The 19,322-nt window shown below is 44.8% G+C and overlaps 1 protein-coding gene across 2 annotated transcripts in view; it reads left to right on the forward strand.

Annotated features, from left to right (window-relative positions):
• ULK1 (unc-51 like autophagy activating kinase 1) overlaps positions 1 to 19,322 on the forward strand; it is a 75,139-nt gene that overhangs the window by 15,995 nt on the left and 39,822 nt on the right. For both annotated transcript variants that reach the window (XM_058037033.1, XM_058037034.1), the window contains exons 6-10: positions 406 to 442; positions 7,052 to 7,225; positions 8,990 to 9,063; positions 11,205 to 11,306; positions 18,432 to 18,490. In XM_058037033.1, coding sequence (XP_057893016.1) covers positions 406 to 442; positions 7,052 to 7,225; positions 8,990 to 9,063; positions 11,205 to 11,306; positions 18,432 to 18,490 — 446 coding nt within the window. The remainder of the gene's footprint in view (positions 1 to 405; positions 443 to 7,051; positions 7,226 to 8,989; positions 9,064 to 11,204; positions 11,307 to 18,431; positions 18,491 to 19,322) is intronic.

Consider the following 19,322-nt stretch of genomic DNA (forward strand, 5'->3'; position numbering starts at 1 on the left):
TTCTCACTTGGAGGTCTTGTTGACTTTTCCTAATGATGTGGAACATTGATGTGAGGAGTTTGAGTGTTCAGCTGTGTCCACTCCCAGGCTTTCCTCAAACAGTTTTCTGCTGCTGTCTCCAGTGCTGACCCCTCTGCTTTGTTCTACCTTTCTCTCTGAAGTCCTTGAACATGGATGATGCTGGTGATGCTGGTGTATCATCATGCAACATAACATTTAGGAGAAATAGGAGAGGAACCCAGAGGAATGGGGTTTTCCCCTGCCAACTTCTGGATAGTATTTTAACATGTGTGCTTATTTTTGTTTAAATATTGTGATAAACCTGCCACCCTACTGAAGTTTACTGTTTTTCTTGTTAATCTTTGATTTGCCCTGTGTTAACTGAGCTTTCTGTTCTGTTTGCAGTACTGTAATGGTGGTGACCTGGCAGACTACCTTCACAGTAAGTACAGCAGGATGGAGAATATCCTCTGAGGGGGTCACCCTTCATAATCTTTGGAAAACTGAGAAACCATGACAATAAAAGCTGGTCTTGTAGTCCTTTCTATGTAGGTCAGTAGTGACTGTTGTCAGTAGTTATATATTTTAGTTGCAATGGCCTTACAGGTTAAACATATTCCAACACTACTCAGGACACAGTTTCTTTTCTTAGTGACTGGAAAAAAGCTGTTTACACTGAAGCCTTGCAGTAGTGTTGGATTAAAATAAGATCCCAGGAGTATGTTCTCTAAGGTGTCCCCACATCTAGGGCAGAACATATTTCCTGTTTCAGCATATTGAGGATGGCTGTGGTGTAGCCAGTAGTGCTGGGAGGGTGATCCCATTAATTTCGGGGTCTTCTGGAGAGTATAGCACAAGTATCTGGGACCATGGTGCCTTGAAGAACCTTTTGGTGAGACTCAGAGGTGTCTTTGCCATCAAGGGAAATGCTTTGCAGGTCATCCAGCTGTACTGCTGGGACTCAGGCAACCCCTCGAGGTATTTTTCAGTGCAGCACAGGGACGGGACCCTGGTTTGTGAAAATCACTTTGCACCTCAGTACCTAGAACAGGTAGGAGGATAAAATGTTAAACAATATACTTGGCTGCACTCAGATACAGCCTTTTTATTTTTTTTTTTCCCATGACTTTGTTTTTTCCCTAAAGTAGCTTTCTGGTTGTTTTGCATGTTAACTAGAAGATTACTAAATGTGAAGAGACAACTTTAATCTCATTTCATGTGTGGCTCTAGGTCATGGTTAAACAAAGTTTGTTCACATTGTTCAAATTAAAAGCTAGTCAGCTGGATAATACTTCAGGCTCCTTATTGAGGTATGTGATGCCTGGAAATGGCAAAAATTGAAGGATTAAAAGATAAATTTACATTTGCCCTACAGCTAGTGCTGGTGTCCCTAGAATAATAATTTGGGGCTTGATGCTAGCATGCCACACTTTTCCTGCAGGGTAATGAATTATATTTGTGGACTTGAATTTTCAGAAAGAGTTTAGTACTTGAAGGAAAGAGAATATTCTGTCTTTCATGTGTTTTGTTTGTTGAAAGCGTGGGTGAGATAGAAGTGACAGGCATTTGTTTTTTAAAATCCAGGTTTAGTGTGTTTTGTCTTAGATATGTTTTGCATCTGTTGGGTATTGCTGTGCTCTTTTTAGATCTTTAGTGGTGGCAGAATGTTCTTATGGACACCAGTGGAGGATGGTTTTGTATTTGGTACCTTCTTGTTCTTTCTGATTGCAAATGCAAATTTCATAAAGCAAATGCTTTTAAAAAATAGCAAAACTTCAGTTTTGCCAGTGCATGGGCTTTGAAAGCTAAATTTTTTAGCTTTCATGCACATGAAGTGAACCTTGATCTTAAAGCAGTGGGCTGTGCACTCTTACTGGCAAAACGTGTGTGCAAACAAGAAATTATATAAACAAATGACAGAAACAAGGATTTACAGAAAATCATCTGGTCTGTACCACTACTTCTGTGTGTACATTGTTGTTTTCCCTTCTGCCACCCTCCTCCCCCGCAAAAAAAAACCCTCAAGAAAAAAGTGAAGCATGCAGTTAGGCCGTTAATACAGCTCACTTCCTGGCCTATCAATTGAAATTACTCAGGAAGCTGGTGGCTAGTTTGAGACGGTGACAATGAATTGTATTTTCCAAATAAAATTCAGCTTTACCCCAGTTTGGTTTGTTTGAGTGTTACCTGGTGCAAAACTTGATCTTTCTTTGCCTGAGTTCACGTGAGAAAGTTAACCTTTAGCTCTGTTTTTACCAATAAAATATTTTGGTTTGGCAACTGTAAAGATTGTTGTGTCTGGGAAGTTGGTGCTTAGTTTTGTTTTAACTCTTAACACTTGTGTGCTGGTTGCCAGTGAAGAGAACCCAGCAGGCACCAATTTCCAAGGGAGGAGTCAGGAAGGGACTGCAGCAAGAAGGTTTAGTTACTCCCATCAATGCCAGATCCCAGAGCCTAGATAAAAGTCAGATTTCTGCATCTCACCACATGCTCCTCTGGGGTATCTCCTCTTCCAGCTTCTGCAGGCTTCCAGCTTCTGCAAAAGAACTCAGGGTTCTTTTGACAGGAGTGATTTTTTCACTGAAAACTCATCTTGGAAAGTTTAGATTTCTTCAGCATTTGACTGGTACTCAGGAGGCTCATCTCTACTGAGTGGTTATTGTGCTGCTTCAGTTATTCTGATAATTGTGTGATGGTGTTTAATTGCAGCATCTACTTTCCCACTGGCTCCTCAGACATTTGTGCTGGTTGGTAGTTCCTGTAACACTTAAGCAAGCAGCACATGCAAATCCCCTGGTTCTCATTGAATGAGTTGCTTGTAAGCTTCCAGATCCATTCTGCCCTCTAATTACAGGCATTAGGCAACATGGTAATTCCATGCTGAATCCAAAGGCACTCTCATTCTCCTTGTCTTCATGACTGGAGGACGTGCACAGGTGCACGTTGGAGTGCACTGTGTGTGTCTGGCTGGATTTTACGGTGTTGGGCAGCCCCATCCATCTCTGGTACAGCCCAAGGCTCTGTGGGCTCTGCTGTGGTGGTGTCCTTGAGAGGCCAATGCAATTTCCCTTCTGGGAGATGTCTAGAAGTTGCTTTCAGTGGAGGGCATTGTGTATTGAGCTGAGAGTGGCAGGTGTGTGCTGTGTGATGGAGCTGGGGGAGGTGTTCCAGCAGTGACCAGCTCTGTACAGGAATAACTGGGATTGTGTACTCAGGTATTCAGGAGCAGCAGGGCTGAAATTCCTTAATTTCTGTGAGTTGGCATTGGCACAGGCTGTGGACACTCATAAGAACATATTTATGATGTTTCTTAAAGCTGCTGCTTTCATACCATAACAGGGAATTTCTTGGTTTGACCATGCTGGGAGTTTGATGTTTCTAGTCCATCCCAAGTAGTGCAAGGGACCCTGTTGCAAACCAGAGGTGTGGAACATTGCTCTGTAGCTTTTCTCCCTCTTCAGCCAGTTAATTAAGAAGGTCTAGTCCCACCACAGACATATCTGGAATAAGTGTTCTGGCTTGTACAGAAGAGTCACAAGAGTGGGAATCTGTGTCACTGACCATGGGTAGATGGGATAGGTTCAAAGCCAGGCCCCAAACAAGTCAGCTTGCTCTCAGACTTCAGTGTGACTTGGATTGGGCCCATGTTAGAGATACTTGTGACACCTGTGGGTAAGAGGAGATGTTCTTTTTCCTAAATAACTGTTCCAAAATGATGGTGTAACCCAACGTCAGTGGGTGCCCTGCAGTATATCTCCTGATCAGCTGACAGGGGCTGTTTACTGCACTTCTGAACTTCTCAGAACAGGCTGACCAGGGCACTTCTTAGGTGGCTTCATCCTTTTTCTCTGCCTTCAGAGCTCGAGGTATGTGGGCCCCACAGTGACCCAGAGTAAATATTTTCTCTGATCTACTGACCTGAGCAGCCCAAGGCAGTAAGAGTGCCTCATCACTGAAGTGGAGCCCATGAAAATAAACACAGGGATATTATTGCTTCTCAGTAATGGCAGAGTAGGGCTTGTGAAACAGCATCCTCTGCAAGAATGTGTTGCTCACCACAGACATCCACAGGGATGCCCAGACTTTAATGCAGGATTATATTTTGCCAGCAGTTTTCTGGTGAAGATGAGAATATCCCCTTTTTACAGGGACAGACGTAACAAGTTTGAGATGTAGCAAAGGAAGACAGTGTTTTGTTCTCCACTGTTTTGAGGTTTTCTTGGGCTTTTTTTTTTTTTATGGCACCTAAATTGAATGAGTTTTTTATATCTTCTCATTCCCTCTGCTGTTGGTAGCTGGTCTGGGAGAACTTTTGCAGGCCCAGTATCCTGAAGTCATTGGAAATGTCAGTTGTATTTATGTTTCTGTCCTTCAGTTGCAGATTGCTGCTGTCACACAGTAGACTGATGGGCTGAGGATGAGAGATAAGGAGTTTTGTTTTCCAGTGTTACAGCCTGTTTGTTAATGGGGAGAGGTAAAAGGGTATTGCCCCTGCTGTCTCCAAGGAACTGACTGTCCCTTTTCTGTTCCTGAGGGCAGAGCCTCAATTTCCCAGTCCTGCCTGGATTTGTGAGATTGAATGCTGCCAGAGGATCCAGCGGATTTCTCTGGCTGACTTTGCAGCCCTGCAATGGTAGCTCCACTCTGCTACTGCAGTTGCACTGTGGGACTATGTCTGCACAGGCCCAAGACACCAGTTTAGATTCTGTGTGCCAGGAAAACAATTCTTTTGCAGGGCTGAGAACTTTGTATGGACTTCTTTGAGGTGGAAATGCTTAAATTCTGCAGGAACAGCTAGTTTAGAAACACTGTTTTCTATTGATGAATTTTTGTGATCTTGTTAGCAATGTGGTTGTTTTCAGTATTATGAAGAGTCAGAGTTGCCATCAGGGAGGCTCAGCTGGTTTGCTGAGGGCTGTGGCTGGTGCTGTGTTTGCCCTATAGCCCCCGAATTATCTGAAGGATAGGGAACGCCTCAGAGCTGTGGCTGCTCCTGGGACTGCAGGTCAGGACAAGGCTCTCCACAGCTCCTCTGCTAGAGGCTGAGTGTGTTCAGCCAGGAGCTGGTAATTGCCTGCTGCCTTAATAATAACAATTATCAGGTTTCAAGTCTTGCTTCATGTTTGGAGGAGGGTGATCAGCCTGTCCTTTCCTGGGCCTGAGCTGAATTGGGAAAATACAACTTTTGAATTCCTGCTGTTTTGTTGAAAGATGGTGTTTTAACCATTCCTGTATAGATTTCCTTGAGTACAAGTTGCAGAATACTACAGAGCTCTTTTGTTGGAGGGAATATGTAGCACAGCTAAGAGATGCTGGACTTTTAATGGACAGAAAATGGTATGGGACTGAGTACACTGTGATAATTCAGGAGGAGGTTGGGGAGAGCTTTGTTAAAGATGAGGCAGTGCTTTCTTCAGAAGATGCAGGTGTGTTTTGAAGACTTGCATCTGAGCTGCCTCTTGGTATCCTTAAAATCCCTTCACAGAATCTCCCCTCTGGAGAGGAGTCTCGTGAACTGCAGCTGAGTGCCAGTTCATGGGGAGAAGGCTCAGTGAGGGGACAGAAACTCCGTGTACATGTGCACTGCTCTCACGTGTTGGAGGCCAGGACCACCTGATAGCCATGGTGACACTTTAGCTGTGCTTGTGCCTCCCAGACCAGTGAGCCTTGGGAGTGGTGGGAGTTTATTTTCTATTCTAAGCGCTGCTTAACTTATCTGTGTCCCTTGCTGCTTCCCATCCATGTATTTTACAAGTTAGATTTTTCATTTCCTGTGTTGTGTTAAAGCTGTGTGCAGCCTCAGCTGTGTTTTCATAAGGATTCCTCCCTTCTAGCTGACTGGCTAGGGTGATGTTTTGAAGCTCCTGCCAGCCTGTTTTAATGTCTTACTAGAGAACAGCTGGAAGAGCTATAATGAAGTCCCAAGTAATTTACAGGACTTTTTTACAAAAGAAATAATTTTATTCAACTGGAATGGTGCTTCCTTGAAGCCTGACTTGCTCAGTGACTGACAAGGAGGCAGGCTGGTAGCACTGTTGATCCTGGGGTTTGTTCAGCAGGCTGTTCCCAGCTCTGGCAAGAGTTTCATACGTGTAGTTCTTAAAATAACGAGAGCTGATGTTGCACTGCTCTGATTAGAAGAGCCAGTTGAAAATTATTTTAATCCCTTCAATGTTTGTTTTCACACCATGGTCCCTAGGAAGGCTGTATCTCTGGAGAGGCCGCTCCAGAGCTGCTTTATTTGCAGATTTTGATCACTAATACGTTCTTTTAAAAAACTTGGCTTGTGAAAACATTTTGAGATACTCTTGCTGTATCTGTGGGTGGAGGGTGGCAGGTGATGGTTTGCAGGGGTCATTTGGTAAGGTCTTTTGTCAAGTCCTGAACTGTGGTTCACCCAAACACGGGGTTTGGGATTAGAATTCTGGTTTGGTGAGGTGATGATGCACAAGGGTTAGGCCTAGATTTGGATTCATACCCTAAAGGTACAGATCCCTGCTGGCCATGTGCCCTAACCTACTGTGAATTTAACCTATCAACCCTTCCCAGGTCCAGCATGGGCCTCAATGACTCTTGCAGGTATAAATCCTGATCCTAATTGCCTTTCCTCTGAGCTCCACATTTAGACCTGGTCTATGTGATAAAGCTCTGACCTTGGGTATCCAGCTGCTGCTGACCATAATCCCAGGCAGCCACAGCCCTGCCTGGTGCTTGCCTGGATCTGCCTTGCTGAGGGAAGCTCTAAACCTCACCAGATGCCACTTTTGGACACGTTAATAACCCAGATTCAGCACCCAGGGCTGGCCTGAGTTCACCGTGAGGGACTCAGGGCTGAAAACAGCCTTGACCACAGAATAAGCTGGGAATGCAAATGCTCTCCCTTGTTGCCTGTAGGAATCATTCAGAAATGGTGTGTGGGGAAAAGACATCATAGGTGGGAATAAAATGACAAATTAGAGTTAATTGCTGTGAGACTCTGCCCTCTGGGCTCCTCAGAGAACTGGCACTGTGAGTTTTTCACCTGTGGTTGTTTTTCTTTCCTCCTTGCCAGCTATGCGGACACTCAGTGAAGACACCATCAGGCTCTTCCTCCAGCAGATAGCAGGTGCCATGAAAATGCTGCACAGCAAGGGCATCATCCATCGGGACCTGAAGCCCCAGAATATTCTCCTTTCCTATGCTGGGGGCAGGAAATCAAATCCCAACAACATTCGCATAAAGATCGGTAAGGCACCGCTACAGCGTCACCCTGAGCACTTGGGAGTTTGTTGATGGACACATGGAAACCTCCATTTTACTTTGGAGAGCTGTCTAGGAGGAGAAAAGCTTTTCTCCACTTTAAAAACACCCTAATGTTTCTCATTCTTAGCTCCTCTGGTAAATGCAGCCTTCAGCTGCCTGCAAGCAGTAGGAGCAAAAGCTTTCTACTCTGCCAGGACACAGATTTGACACAAAGGAATTGGGCAGGCCTTGCTCTGCTCTCAGTTCAATGGTGCCACCCTCAGTAAAAACAAACACCAGCCTGCCCTAATTGGCTTGTAATCTCCAGGCTTATCAGGAAATGAGCAGAAGTTGTGACTTTTGTCTTCAGCTTCTAACAGTGTTGAGGTTAAATGTTGTTATCTGAAGATGTGGTACTAGGTGCTCTCCTGACTGGCCTCAGAGTGGGTTGTCAGGCAGACCCAAAAGTGGGAGTTTTCTCAGTCTGAACCAGAGACAGGCTTCTCAGCTGCATCTTGAAGAAATTCCCATTCTGCACATCAGGCAAGTGGCACAGATGCACCAGTAGCTGGGATGAGTGCTCCAGAAATCCAGTTACAGAGCACACATATTCCCTGCAGTCCCTCAAAAATTAGATGACATCACCCTCACATGTGGGCTTTTGGTTACGTTACAACTCAGAGCTGAAGCTGACACCAATTAGGTAAAAATTAGGTAGAAGTGTTCCTCAGCTTAACCCTGTGCTGTGGAGAAAGTGTTAGTGCTTTCCTTCAGCTCGGAAATCATTTCCAGTGGAAAAGTTTGAAATGTTGCTGCTTGTTCAGCTGAAGCATTTTGATGTGGTGGTTTTTTTTTGGTTTTGTTTGTTTGGTTTTGGTTTTTTGTTTTTTCTGTCAAGCAGAGTTAATATCTGTAAGGAAGGGATTGGGAGCTGCAAACAGGCAGGAGGGCTGCGGGCACAACTGCTCTGGGTGTGATGTAACCTGCAACCCTCCTTGTGCTCCCTGAGGAGTGCATGGTCCAGGGAGAACCTGGCTGTACCAGTTCAGTAGTGACAGATGACAGTGTAAACAGCTGTGTCAATGTCCTAGCTTGAAATATCTGGTAACCTTGAGAGAACATCTCAGTGTCATATGATCAGATGCCCAGTAACCTGCAGAGGTAATTCCTCTTGGTATTCCTTGTTCCTGGCTCTTCTACTTGCTAAGTGAACTATGGCTCAGTTATGTGGCCTAGTGCTGGGGTTAGCACAGTTGGTACTCTTCTAAAGGAACAGAACAAGACTCATTTTGGTAGGGCTGGTCTAGAAATGTGGGTAGTGGTGAGTAATGGTTCCTCCGGGATGTTTCACATTGCAGCCTTTTCAATGGAAGGCAACTTTCAGTTCCCCAATGAAAGGCTGAGACAGCAGCAGATGAACTGTCTGGTTCTGAACTGGCACATTCTCACTCAAGTCAGGAGAGCCTTCCCAGCTGACATTTCAGAGTGCAGGCAAATGGGTTCTGATCCCTGAAAGAGAGGGATGGGACTTTGTTCATCTGAGCACTCTTGGGACTGGCTCTGTCCTTTTGTAGTGTCTGTACTGTGCATTAATAACTCGCACAAGGATGCTCCTGCTCAAGAACAGCTGTCAAAGTCTTACCAAGATAGGATATAGGTTGCAAAGGTTGATGGGAAGTGAAGGTAGAGTAGGAAGAATGAACTGGAGAAGGTGCAGGCTCTCCAGAGCTGGTGTCTGCTCCTGACCCACCTCTGTTTCTCCTTGCAGCTGACTTTGGGTTTGCCCGGTACCTGCAGAACAACATGATGGCAGCAACACTGTGTGGCTCACCCATGTACATGGTAAGTGTGACTTTTCTAGAGGATTTTCTGTGTTGTTCTTGCTTTGCTCCCCAAAAGCAAGGCTTTGCTTTTATCTAGACTTTTCCCCAGAGGTGAAATTTTGTTTATTTGCCTGAAACCAGCACAGTCCTGAAGTTCTGGCTGCTGGTAGTGTCAGACAGCAGGTGCCTGTGCTGTCATGTAACTTCCAGGTGAGATGTGGATAAACCATGCTTTCAGGATGGCTGCTTAGACTGTGAAACTGATGTGTGTAAGAAACCAAACTGATCCCTTTACCCTCTTTGTACTTCCCACTCTGGGATCAGGTTGTGATGAGGTGATCTCTTATTTGTGCTCATGGCATCAGTCAAGGTCTCGGTGTCACATCAAGTCATTGAAAGGAAAAATGAGAAAACCAGACAGAAATAAAAATGTCATAACCAGACTTGTAATAGTTCCTGGGGACGTGGGTGTCTGAGCTCAAAGTAAAAAGATGATGTGAGTCAATTTAGGTTGAAGTTTTTACAGGTGCCCTGGGGTAAAAGGCACCTCATTTCAAACACTGTCTAATCCACTCCTAAGTTTTTTGTCTGTGGTCTTTGGGCAGGGTTAGGCTGGATTGTGCTGCACTGCACAGGCCTAGTGCATCTGGTAGTCTGCTCCACAGAACTACCTGAAGCAAAACACACTTCCTCTCTCTCCCTTATTTGAAGCCTGATGTTTATTTGAGCTATGCTATATGTGAGGATGATGTAACTCTCTTCTCCTGTGAGAGTTTCCTGAGTTGTCTATTTTTAGTGATACTTTTTCTTTCAGAGTCCCTTGTGGAAGTAATTGAAAACACCCAGCTTATTTTCTGAAAGGGCTGGAGGAAACTAGTGATGATGGTTTTTTTCTGTTTGTTTTTTATTTTTATTTTAAACAACACTGGATGTTAACAAGAAATGTCAGTGTTTCATATTGTTCTCTGTTTATTGATGGGCTTGAAGGAAGATGGGAAGGGAGGGTTCAGTTGGGATTTAGGGAGGATTTTGAAGTCTTTCCCTCCTGCTGTTGTAGGTCTTGTGCAGGAGCCCTGGGAACATCTGCTGGCAAGGCAGGACTTTATTCCCTGCTTTAGCTCAGCCTATTGCTACTTTATTTTATTTTGCTCTTTTAAAATAACAGAAAGGTATTTTACCCCTACCAAAAGGAGCTTTCTGTCTGAACCCCAGTATGATCCATGCCATGGCAAGACTTGAAACCTCCTTGTGCAGTTCTTGTCCTGCTGCTTTGGCTTTTTTTGGTGTCATGCCTCCTTCCCTTAGGGGCAGACCAAGCTCCTCTCCACAATTTACTTGTTGCCTTTTTTTTTTTCCATTACGTGTGGCCTTTACTAATAACAGAGCTAAAAAATTGATCCTGTTCCATGCTGGCAGCAGTGCAATGAAATCTGTGGTTATAAACACGAGGGATTAGCCAGCCTGGCCTCCTGTCCCTCCTCTGCTGCTGCTCCTGAGGCTCTGCCTGCTGAGCCAGGGGCTCTGGGGGCTTGCACTGTCTCCAGCTTTGGGAGGGAGCAGCTGAGGGCACAATGTGGGATTAGAAACCAGAGTCTGAGGCACAGCAGGGCTCAAGCTGTTGGACTGGAACGCTGCCTTTGAACCCAAACTGTGACCTTGGCACCAGGCCCTGCAGCTGAATTAATGTGCTGCCATCTTGGGCTAAATGAGGGAAGTGCCCAAGTGGTGCAGCTCAGGATGGAGGCTGGAGTTCACCTGTGCAGTGGGAGCCTTTGCTGCTCTGGATCTTTCTCCTTGCTTTGGTTGAGATGATCTGTTTGTGATTTCAGTGGGGTTTCTTCTGGTGGATTCAGTGGGGTTTCTTCTGGTACACTGGGAGAAGGGGAAGTACTGAGTTTGCCCAAAATACACAATATTAGGATGTATTTTTGTCTTCTGAATGAAAGTCTGTGCTTCCCCCACTTAAGTAGGGAAGTGGCCCATTCAATGTAGTGTTACAGTCTTATTGAGAGTAAATCTTCCATGGTTATTGGGGAATCTAGCTCAAGAGGTTTTATAGCATGATGGTGACTTATCTCTTGGAGTTGCTAAAAAAAAAACCAACAAACCACCAAAACTGCTTCCTCTTATAAAAGAAATTTCTCTTCTCTCCCCCAAAAGGCACCAGAAGTCATTATGTCCCAACACTATGATGCCAAAGCTGACCTCTGGAGTATAGGAACCATCATTTATCAGTGTCTCACAGGAAAGGCTCCCTTCCAGGTAAGTTGTTTAAGTTTGATGTTTATGACTCTCTCCTGCTTTTTTAATCTCTTATTTTTTCCTGCTAATCAGGTTACTCTAAGGCTTCTGTCACCTCTAATATCAACTCCCATAGATCCAGCCCCATGAAGGTCTGGCTAACACCTTGACAGCGTTGTGCTTTATGTGTTGTAATTCTGGTTGTGTTACTAGAATATGACTCTTCTCTGGGCTGTCTCTCATTAAAATGTATTTCCCAGTTCTAGGAGTTTAAGACGGGTCACTTTTTGAGAAAATTACCATGAATCAGTTAAAGCAGTGAGGTTTTTTAGGCCTACACTTAGAAAATCAGTTTCTATTTACAACTGTAGTCAGTGTATAATTTATAATTATAATTCTGTTGGATATAGGACTATAAGAAAGATTGTAATTGCAAGTTAATGTTCAGGATGATTTGGTGGTAAGTTGTGTATTGCAGCTAAATCAACTTGGTTTTCAGAGCAGTTAAGTAGGATAATATCAAAAGGTTCTTATCTGTCATCTCACAGCAGTCTCTTCCAGCCTGAAATGTTTATGTTCATCAGATCCAAACCCCTCCAAATATAACACAGCCCTGTAAAGCTCCACCCTGTACTTAATGCCATAACTTCTGGTTGAGCTGCAGCATATCTTTGTGAACAACATTCTCTGATTTACCTTACTCCTGTTGCTTCAGAATTCCTTCACATATTTTTCATCAGCCATAGGTGGAATTCATATAGATTCAGTGTATTTTTTTTGTTAGCCACACTCTGTGCTGCCTTACTTCTTCCATCTCTGAATGAGATCAGCAGACTCTCCCTTGAAATTACTCTTTCAAAGTATTGTATTTGTCAGATTTTTTTCCCCTTGCTTTCTGGTCCTCTCTTCTTATGGCCTGACATCCCTTTATCCTGATTCCCTAACAAAACAAAATGGGAAAAATCCCCAACAAACCCCCAGAAATGAATAAAAGGGAAATAAAAATAAATAGCACAAAAGAAAGTCAGAGGGAAATTTATGCTCAAGTAATAAGGCAAATTTTATGAAGTGAAGGACTTTATGAGCTTCAGTTCCACAGCTCTTTAGGGTTTCACACAAGACCTGGAATGTTTATGCAGTTACATCATCAGGGAGGATAAAGTGAGTTCTGAGTCTGTTGCAGGAAAGAGTGGGCAAATACAGGAGTAAACTAATGGTATGTTTTGGTTTTGTCTAAAGCCAAGAACACTTTTTTCCTTCAGGGTAATTTTTTCCCTGCTGCTATAAGAATCTTCCACTCCAATGCTTTGTATTCTGTCCACCAGCTTCCTCTGTATTTAGAGCAAGACTTCATTTCCTTTGCATGTTACTTTTTTTATAAACCCCTGCAAAACGCACTGAAACTTCTGAATGGCTTCTGTTTAATGGCTGCATCCACTTGTCATCAGTGTTGATACCTTTGTTTGATAGGAGAAAAGGACTGTTAGGATGAAAGAAAATAAATATTTGTGTGTTAAGAAGAAAATGGAGGGGAGGAGAAAGCAAGCTTTGACTGCATGCATAGAGAGCATGGCACAAATTCTCCCTTGTACCTTGGTGCCTTTTAGTTATTAAAGGCACTTTGATACCTACTCATTCTGATGATTTAATTACTGTTTAATGTGGTGGCTTTATCATAGGGGTTCTTTGATTGAGGCATGGCAATGCCCTGCCTTGGAGTGGGCAGTGAAGGGACACTTCAGTCCCTGCCCAGCAGTTCCTGACCTGGTTTGTGCTTGCCTCATTGGACAACTCTGTCCATAAACATCTGTTGGGCTGGGAATGGGGGTTACTGGTTTCTCTATTTCAGTTTTCCCCACACTCTTTCCTCTTTTGGAGGTTGTGTTTGGAAACAAAATGCCAGGCCCTGTTTGTGACTGCAGTAGCAGCTGTGGATGTGTTTGATCAGGGAGAGAGAGGAGCTCAGCCCAGATGGTTCTTTGTGCCCCATCTATTTGTTTTGGCCATGCATGTCACAAATTGCCTTTCAGACTGAGGTGCAGGTGAAGGAAGCCTGTCCAGGGGGAGCTGGTTAAAGGTTAACTGGCTTTCTGTCTTTGTTGGCATGGCTGTGTTGTAAGAATTTGCTGATGGGCACTGAGTGGGCAAGAAGCTGGTGGTTAAAGGGCTTTTAGGAGAAAAAAGGGGTAGGGAACAGGTGAGTGAATACCATGGGCAGGAATGAGCTTCTAGGAGAAGAGATGGGTAGGGGACAGAGGTGATTGAGCACCAGGTGATTGAGTTTTTGGGAGGATTACCCGTGGGTGGGAAGGAAACAGGCAGATTCCACATAGTGCCACCAGCAGACCCAGCTGCACAGGGAAGCCAGCAACTGGATTTCTGAGTGAATCTCTTCAGGCTGAATCCTCACTGTGCCTTCTCTCCCAGGCTGGCAAAGACAGCCCCTCTTCTCTGCCTCACTGAGATTCCCACGGGAATCTGGAGCTCATGAAACATTCTGAGTTTGGGTGCCCCTGCCTGAGCCAAGGAGGCACCTTCAGGAGGATGCAAACAAAAAGGACTCCAGTGTTATCTGCAGTGAGGAGGAATGAGCTGCCTAAAAATAAAGTAGGGCTTCGGGGAAATGGGTTAGATGGAAAAAAGATCAAATGTGTGGAAAGGCTGAGGCAGCTGTCAATCCTGAAAGTGCTTGTAAATCAAGCCAGAGATGTGCATGAATGTGATTTCTGGCTGTCTCAGAGTTAATTTTAACTATAGCTGGGTCACCCAAGGCAATTTCCCAGAGCCATTCCTGTCCCTTCCATGCCTCACTGCACACAGAGGAGAAGGAAGCTGCTGATGCTCAGATGTGAACAGTTGGTAGGATGGCTGGTGAAGCTTTCTTAAGGAGCTTTTTGTATTAAACATGGCCATAAACAAAACAGTGAGACTGCCATAGGGATGAGATTAATGGGATTCATAATCCCTATAAACAGATTTGCTGAGCTCTGTATTAATGTGGAATTGTTAATTTGCCTTGCCTAATAAGTGGTCTGCACTCACATCTCTGCATTTCTGTCACTGAGGGCAGGACTTGAACAGTGCATTTCCTGCTGACCAGACCTGGGAAGTGCCTTGGGAGTGTAGTGGTTTATTCTTGTCCATACTTGAGCTGAAAAGTTTGGGACCCCATTCCCACTGTGAGGTGGTGCTGGCTGTGTAAACAAGTGACAACCAGAAGCAAAGCTGGAGCCAAGAGAAGAAAGATTTACACAAGGTCTAAAACAATCCAAAACCAATCTAGTCCTTGTCAGATGGTGTTTTAAATATGATTAGTTAAATGACCTCAATCTCCTCTTTCTTTTTTTTTTTTTTGTCCCCTGTGTGGGAGGAATCCCACTGATATTTCTGGTGGCTTCTGTTGTGTGACCCCTTTTAAATCTGGGCAGCTCTTGGTAAGCAGACACCCCACTGAGCACATGCAGGTTGTGTCAGAGCTGGCACTGGGACATCAGATCCTGCTAAACACCCTGAAACCTGCTTGTCTGAGCCCTTGGAGGAATCTGGAGCTTTCTATGGACATGGTGCCCTGGGTATGGGGCAGAGTGAGACAAAGAGTAGGGAGTTGACAAGAAAATTAATGCAAGTTTTTTTCTGCAGCTCTGAAAGAGTTAATCTACCTGTTTGTGTTCTCATCCCAGCTAGCTGTTAGGTGAAAAATTAATTTCTAAGTCTGGTGTACCAAGTTCACTGCTTTAATTCTGTCTGCATAAGTGCTGGGATTATGTATCACTTACAGCAACTGCTATGTTGTGAAATGGCCTTGAGGAACACCAGGAAAGGCTGGATTTTATGCCAAGAATTTGAACCCCTGGTATATTTGTTAGGCAGCTTGCTCTTCTGTTCCCAGCTCTGTTCCTTTGGAGTGCCCTGTGTTCATGGGGACAGGGATTCCTGGAACTGGTGGGTGATTCTGCTGAGACTGTGTGCAATGAGTGACTTGTTGCTGTAGTCAATGGACCACTGCCTTTGGGACCAGTGTTTGTGGGTCTTACCCTGCTCTGTTGGCAGTAGAGAGAAATCCATGCACTGCTAAAGGAATAGGTTCAGGTTTTTTTTTTTTTTTTTGTTTGCTTGTTTCTGGTCCTTTCAAGTCCTCTGAATGCCAGCCACTTAGTTGTGAGAGTCTTAAAATATCAGAAAACATTCTCAGTAGGTTTTCAAGCTTTTCCCTAGAGCTGCTGAGCTAAAAACAACATTGCTTACTTATTTTTTCTTTCTAACATAACCCTTTCTTCACCTCTAAATCCCCAAGGCAAGGATTCAAAGAGCAGGGCAATACCATACACCTGCTGTGGAGTGTTGGATAGACAGGGAAGGTGTGAAAGTCTCTGGCCCTCTTCTCCCTGGGCTTTTGCATCCAGCCGTGGCCCAAGCATGACAAATCCACTGCTGAGTGCTTTTGGAAGCACCACCCTGCCTGCTTTTCACATGCAATTCACTGCCAGCAGCCAGCACTGAAGGGGATTTGGCAGGGTTCTGCTGAATGCCTTTGTTGGCTCAACATATTTCCACTGCTGCTCAGGACAAAGCAACAGAGTGGCGGGATTGAATTTGCCCAATTGCCTCTATATATAGAAAGGGGAGACAAAACCAAAATGCAGCTGCTCCTGGTGGCATGAGAGGGGGACTGAGGGTGTGGACTGACCTGCTGGGGTGCCCTCCTGGCCCTAGGGAAAGCTGAGCTGTTCTGCATCCCTGGTTCTGATAGATGGGTGCTGGCCCACAGGTGGAAGTTGGCTCTCTGTACCTTGAATGGTGTGGTTGTTTCATGCTTCTGGTGTTTTTCTTGGGCAGGGTGTATCTGCCTGGAAGGCAGAGTCCAGTTTAAGGTCTTAGCTTCCTAGATGAGGGAATTCAAGTGACATTTTTACTGTATTACAAACTTGAGTTGGTTTTTTCCCATGATTCTAAGAGAAGCACTATTTATTGAAAGAGAGTTGATGAAAGTGGCTGAGAGTCCTAGTGCTTTATGAATTGTATGACAGCAAGAGAGCAGTGGTGAGGTTACTGGGAGCATAACTGTGTGACTCAGTCAATTAATAATGAAGTTACATGGAGCTGCAGGTGGTTTTACCAAATTAATGGTGATCCGTGGCTGGCTGTGCTGGGCACTCACTGGAATGACTCCCTTCCCCTGGTATCTGCCCTGGGACCAGCCTTGAGTCACAGGCTCAGGGAGGGAGGGTGGTCTGGATGAGGAGGAGCCTGGCAAGGTCTGTGCAGAGCAAGTGAGGCTGCTACTGAGACAGGAACAGCATCTCTACAGGCAAATCTCTTGAATTTGTACAAAGAGGAAGAAAAGTTCATTGAGAACTTTGTTTCTGTCCAAGCCATTGCTTAAAAACCTCTCTAATGAACTGGTGTGCATATATGTGCTGCTTTAAATATACTCCCTCTTTATTGCCAGGAAAACTTCTGACAAAACAGTGTTTGAAGTAGATCAGAGCTTCATTGTATTTGTGAAACAATCGAGCTGTTGCAACAGGAAATGACCAGAGCAAACAGCCAAGGCTTGTATCTCTCTGAAGTGAATGAGCCCTTCCCTCCCTGGGCTAGAGTTCTGCTCCTCCTTTTATTTTGTGTCTGTCAGGAATATTTGTCATCACTCTGGGCAGTGTGGCCAGGATATTTGGTGCAGTGTGTATGCTTGCCTCCCTAAAGTTTGCCAAATATTAATCTAATTACATTCCAGGATCTGCCAGGGGAAGGTGTAAAATGGACTTTTCCTGAATCAAATTGAGTGGCAGCAGCTGGAAATTATGATGCAGTTTGGCATCTGTGTAACAAGGTGCTCTGCTTTAATTTTGATGTTCTTTTGGTGTAGCTTCTGTTGGTAAGGCTGTATAAAAAACACTGCCCTGATGAATACTACACAAGTGTGTTGATACTATCAGCTTTGAGACTACCTTTGGTTTCTTTTGAGGTTTTTTTACTGAGCTCTCAGTTATCCTTAATTTTCATCTTCAGCCAGAGGGAGTAGGTGGTGTTGAAACAGCATCTTATGTGGCTGCTTTTCCAGCCATACAGTGTTAGTGGTATTCTGATGGCCATCTGCAGATTGGCCTGTCTGATTTGCCATTTTAAGCATCTTAATTGACCTTAAATGCTTCTAACTTAGAAATAGAAGTAGGTGGAAGGCTCAAGGGGTTTTTGAGCCTGCCCTGAACATCAGGAGAAGCTGCCTGTTGCCTCCTCATTCACACTTTCCTACACACTCTGCTGCACTAATAATTGATTGCAGATGAATCCCTCTCATCTTCCTGCCCTGTTTATGTGCCTTCATGTCTGTGTGTGCCAGCCAGCCTGCTCTGCCTTTAATAAAGCAACTTTGCCTAAGCAGAAAAGCTTGAGACTCTAGGGTTAATTTACTGGCCTGTATTATTCATTGCATGAAAACAAGTGGAGAATTTATATTAGGGGATTTTTATGTGTCTGTGCTTGTCTACTGGTGATTTTATTTTTAACCTCAGCTGTAAACCTCTTGTGCCTGGCCCCCACCTTTTTTTTTTTTTTTTTAATCCCATCTCTCAGAATTTGGAATCTTGTCATCAACATCCCCCACAGTTGTGTTTATTACTGCACAAATAAAATAGTGCTGTGGCTTGAGACCTTCTGGCTTCCTGGAACTGAAGTAGAAAATCCTAATTCAGTTGTTTTTCCATGTTCCTGGGCTCTTCACAGATCCCTTGCCCATCAACAAGCTCCCTGCCCCTTTTCTAAATGCCCTGCAGCATTAATCCATGTTCTCAGCAGGAGCTGCCATTCATCATTTGGGGCTCCTCACGTCTACAATTATTTTGCCTCCTGGGTGAGGCTATTAGGGCAGCTCAAACCTGAGCATCAGAGCCCACTGCAGTGAAGCTCAGCCTGTGGAAGGGCAGAGCAGGACAGAACCGGGTCAGGGACAAAAGGGCAGCAGGTTGGAATATTGTATTTTCACTGCAGCACAGGGCTGCCTTTTCACTCCAAAGCAAGCTGCATTGTCTCTGCTGGTCCAGCAATTAAAAAGAGCCTCTGCTCTTCAGAGCTGCAGTGAAATAAAGATGCTAATCCCTTTCCTTCATTGTCAACTGCTTCATGTGCTGGTTTCTTTCTCCCCCACAGGCCAGCAGCCCACAGGATCTCCGCCTCTTCTATGAGAAAAACAAGATGCTGATGCCCAAGTAAGAATTTTTCCAGTATCAATGTTTATAGGCACTTGTTTACTCTGTGTTTACACCTGTCCTTGCATGCTCCTGGCTTGTCACTTGGGGAGGTGACTGAAGTATTTGGCCTCCTGCCTTTCCCCATTCCTGAGCCCAGCAGTGATGGGGCCCAGGGAAAGTCAGACAGCAGCAGACAGCCAGGGCTGGGGTGTTCTGTAGGAGAACAGACATTGTTCTCCTACTCTGCAAAAATTCAGGGCTGTGGGTGATTCTAAGAGCCAGCTGGAGCTCCTGCTGCACACGTGGCTGCCCTGAGGCTGAGAGCCTTGGGAGGGACTCAGGGCAGGTCTGGGGTGGTGTGAGCAGCCAGGCTGCAGCTCTGCTGGAACCTGCCACACCTGACTGAGGATCACATTCCCATTTCTCACGTGTCAGGGCAGCAACTGCTTGTGTCCATCCTGCTCTCGGGGGAAACACTATCACCTCCCTGGAAATGGACACTGCTGCAGTTTCCAGGGGGAAGAGAGCTGCTCTCATCCCAGCAGGGTGTGTGTTACCTCTCTGCTGTGATTTGTCAGGGTATTTTGGTTTTGTTGCTGTGGTCTTTCCTTTTCATTTCTGAGCTCTGCAAGCAGAAGCTTATGCTGGCTCTGAAAACCTCAGCCTAGTACAGAGACAGGGCTGAAGTTCCAGATTGTGTGTCTAAAATCTGGATGGCCTTTTTTAACCAGAAGTTATCTCCCAGTTGTCAGAGCTGCTAATGCAGCCATGTATGCAGGAAGGTCATTGAGTTGCTGTATATGGGTTTTTCTTTTCCCTTATCAGTTCAGACAGCTCCAAGAGATAACTG

Source organism: Melospiza georgiana, chromosome 18 (assembly GCF_028018845.1).
Source record: "Melospiza georgiana isolate bMelGeo1 chromosome 18, bMelGeo1.pri, whole genome shotgun sequence".
Classification (NCBI taxonomy): domain Eukaryota; kingdom Metazoa; phylum Chordata; class Aves; order Passeriformes; family Passerellidae; genus Melospiza; species Melospiza georgiana.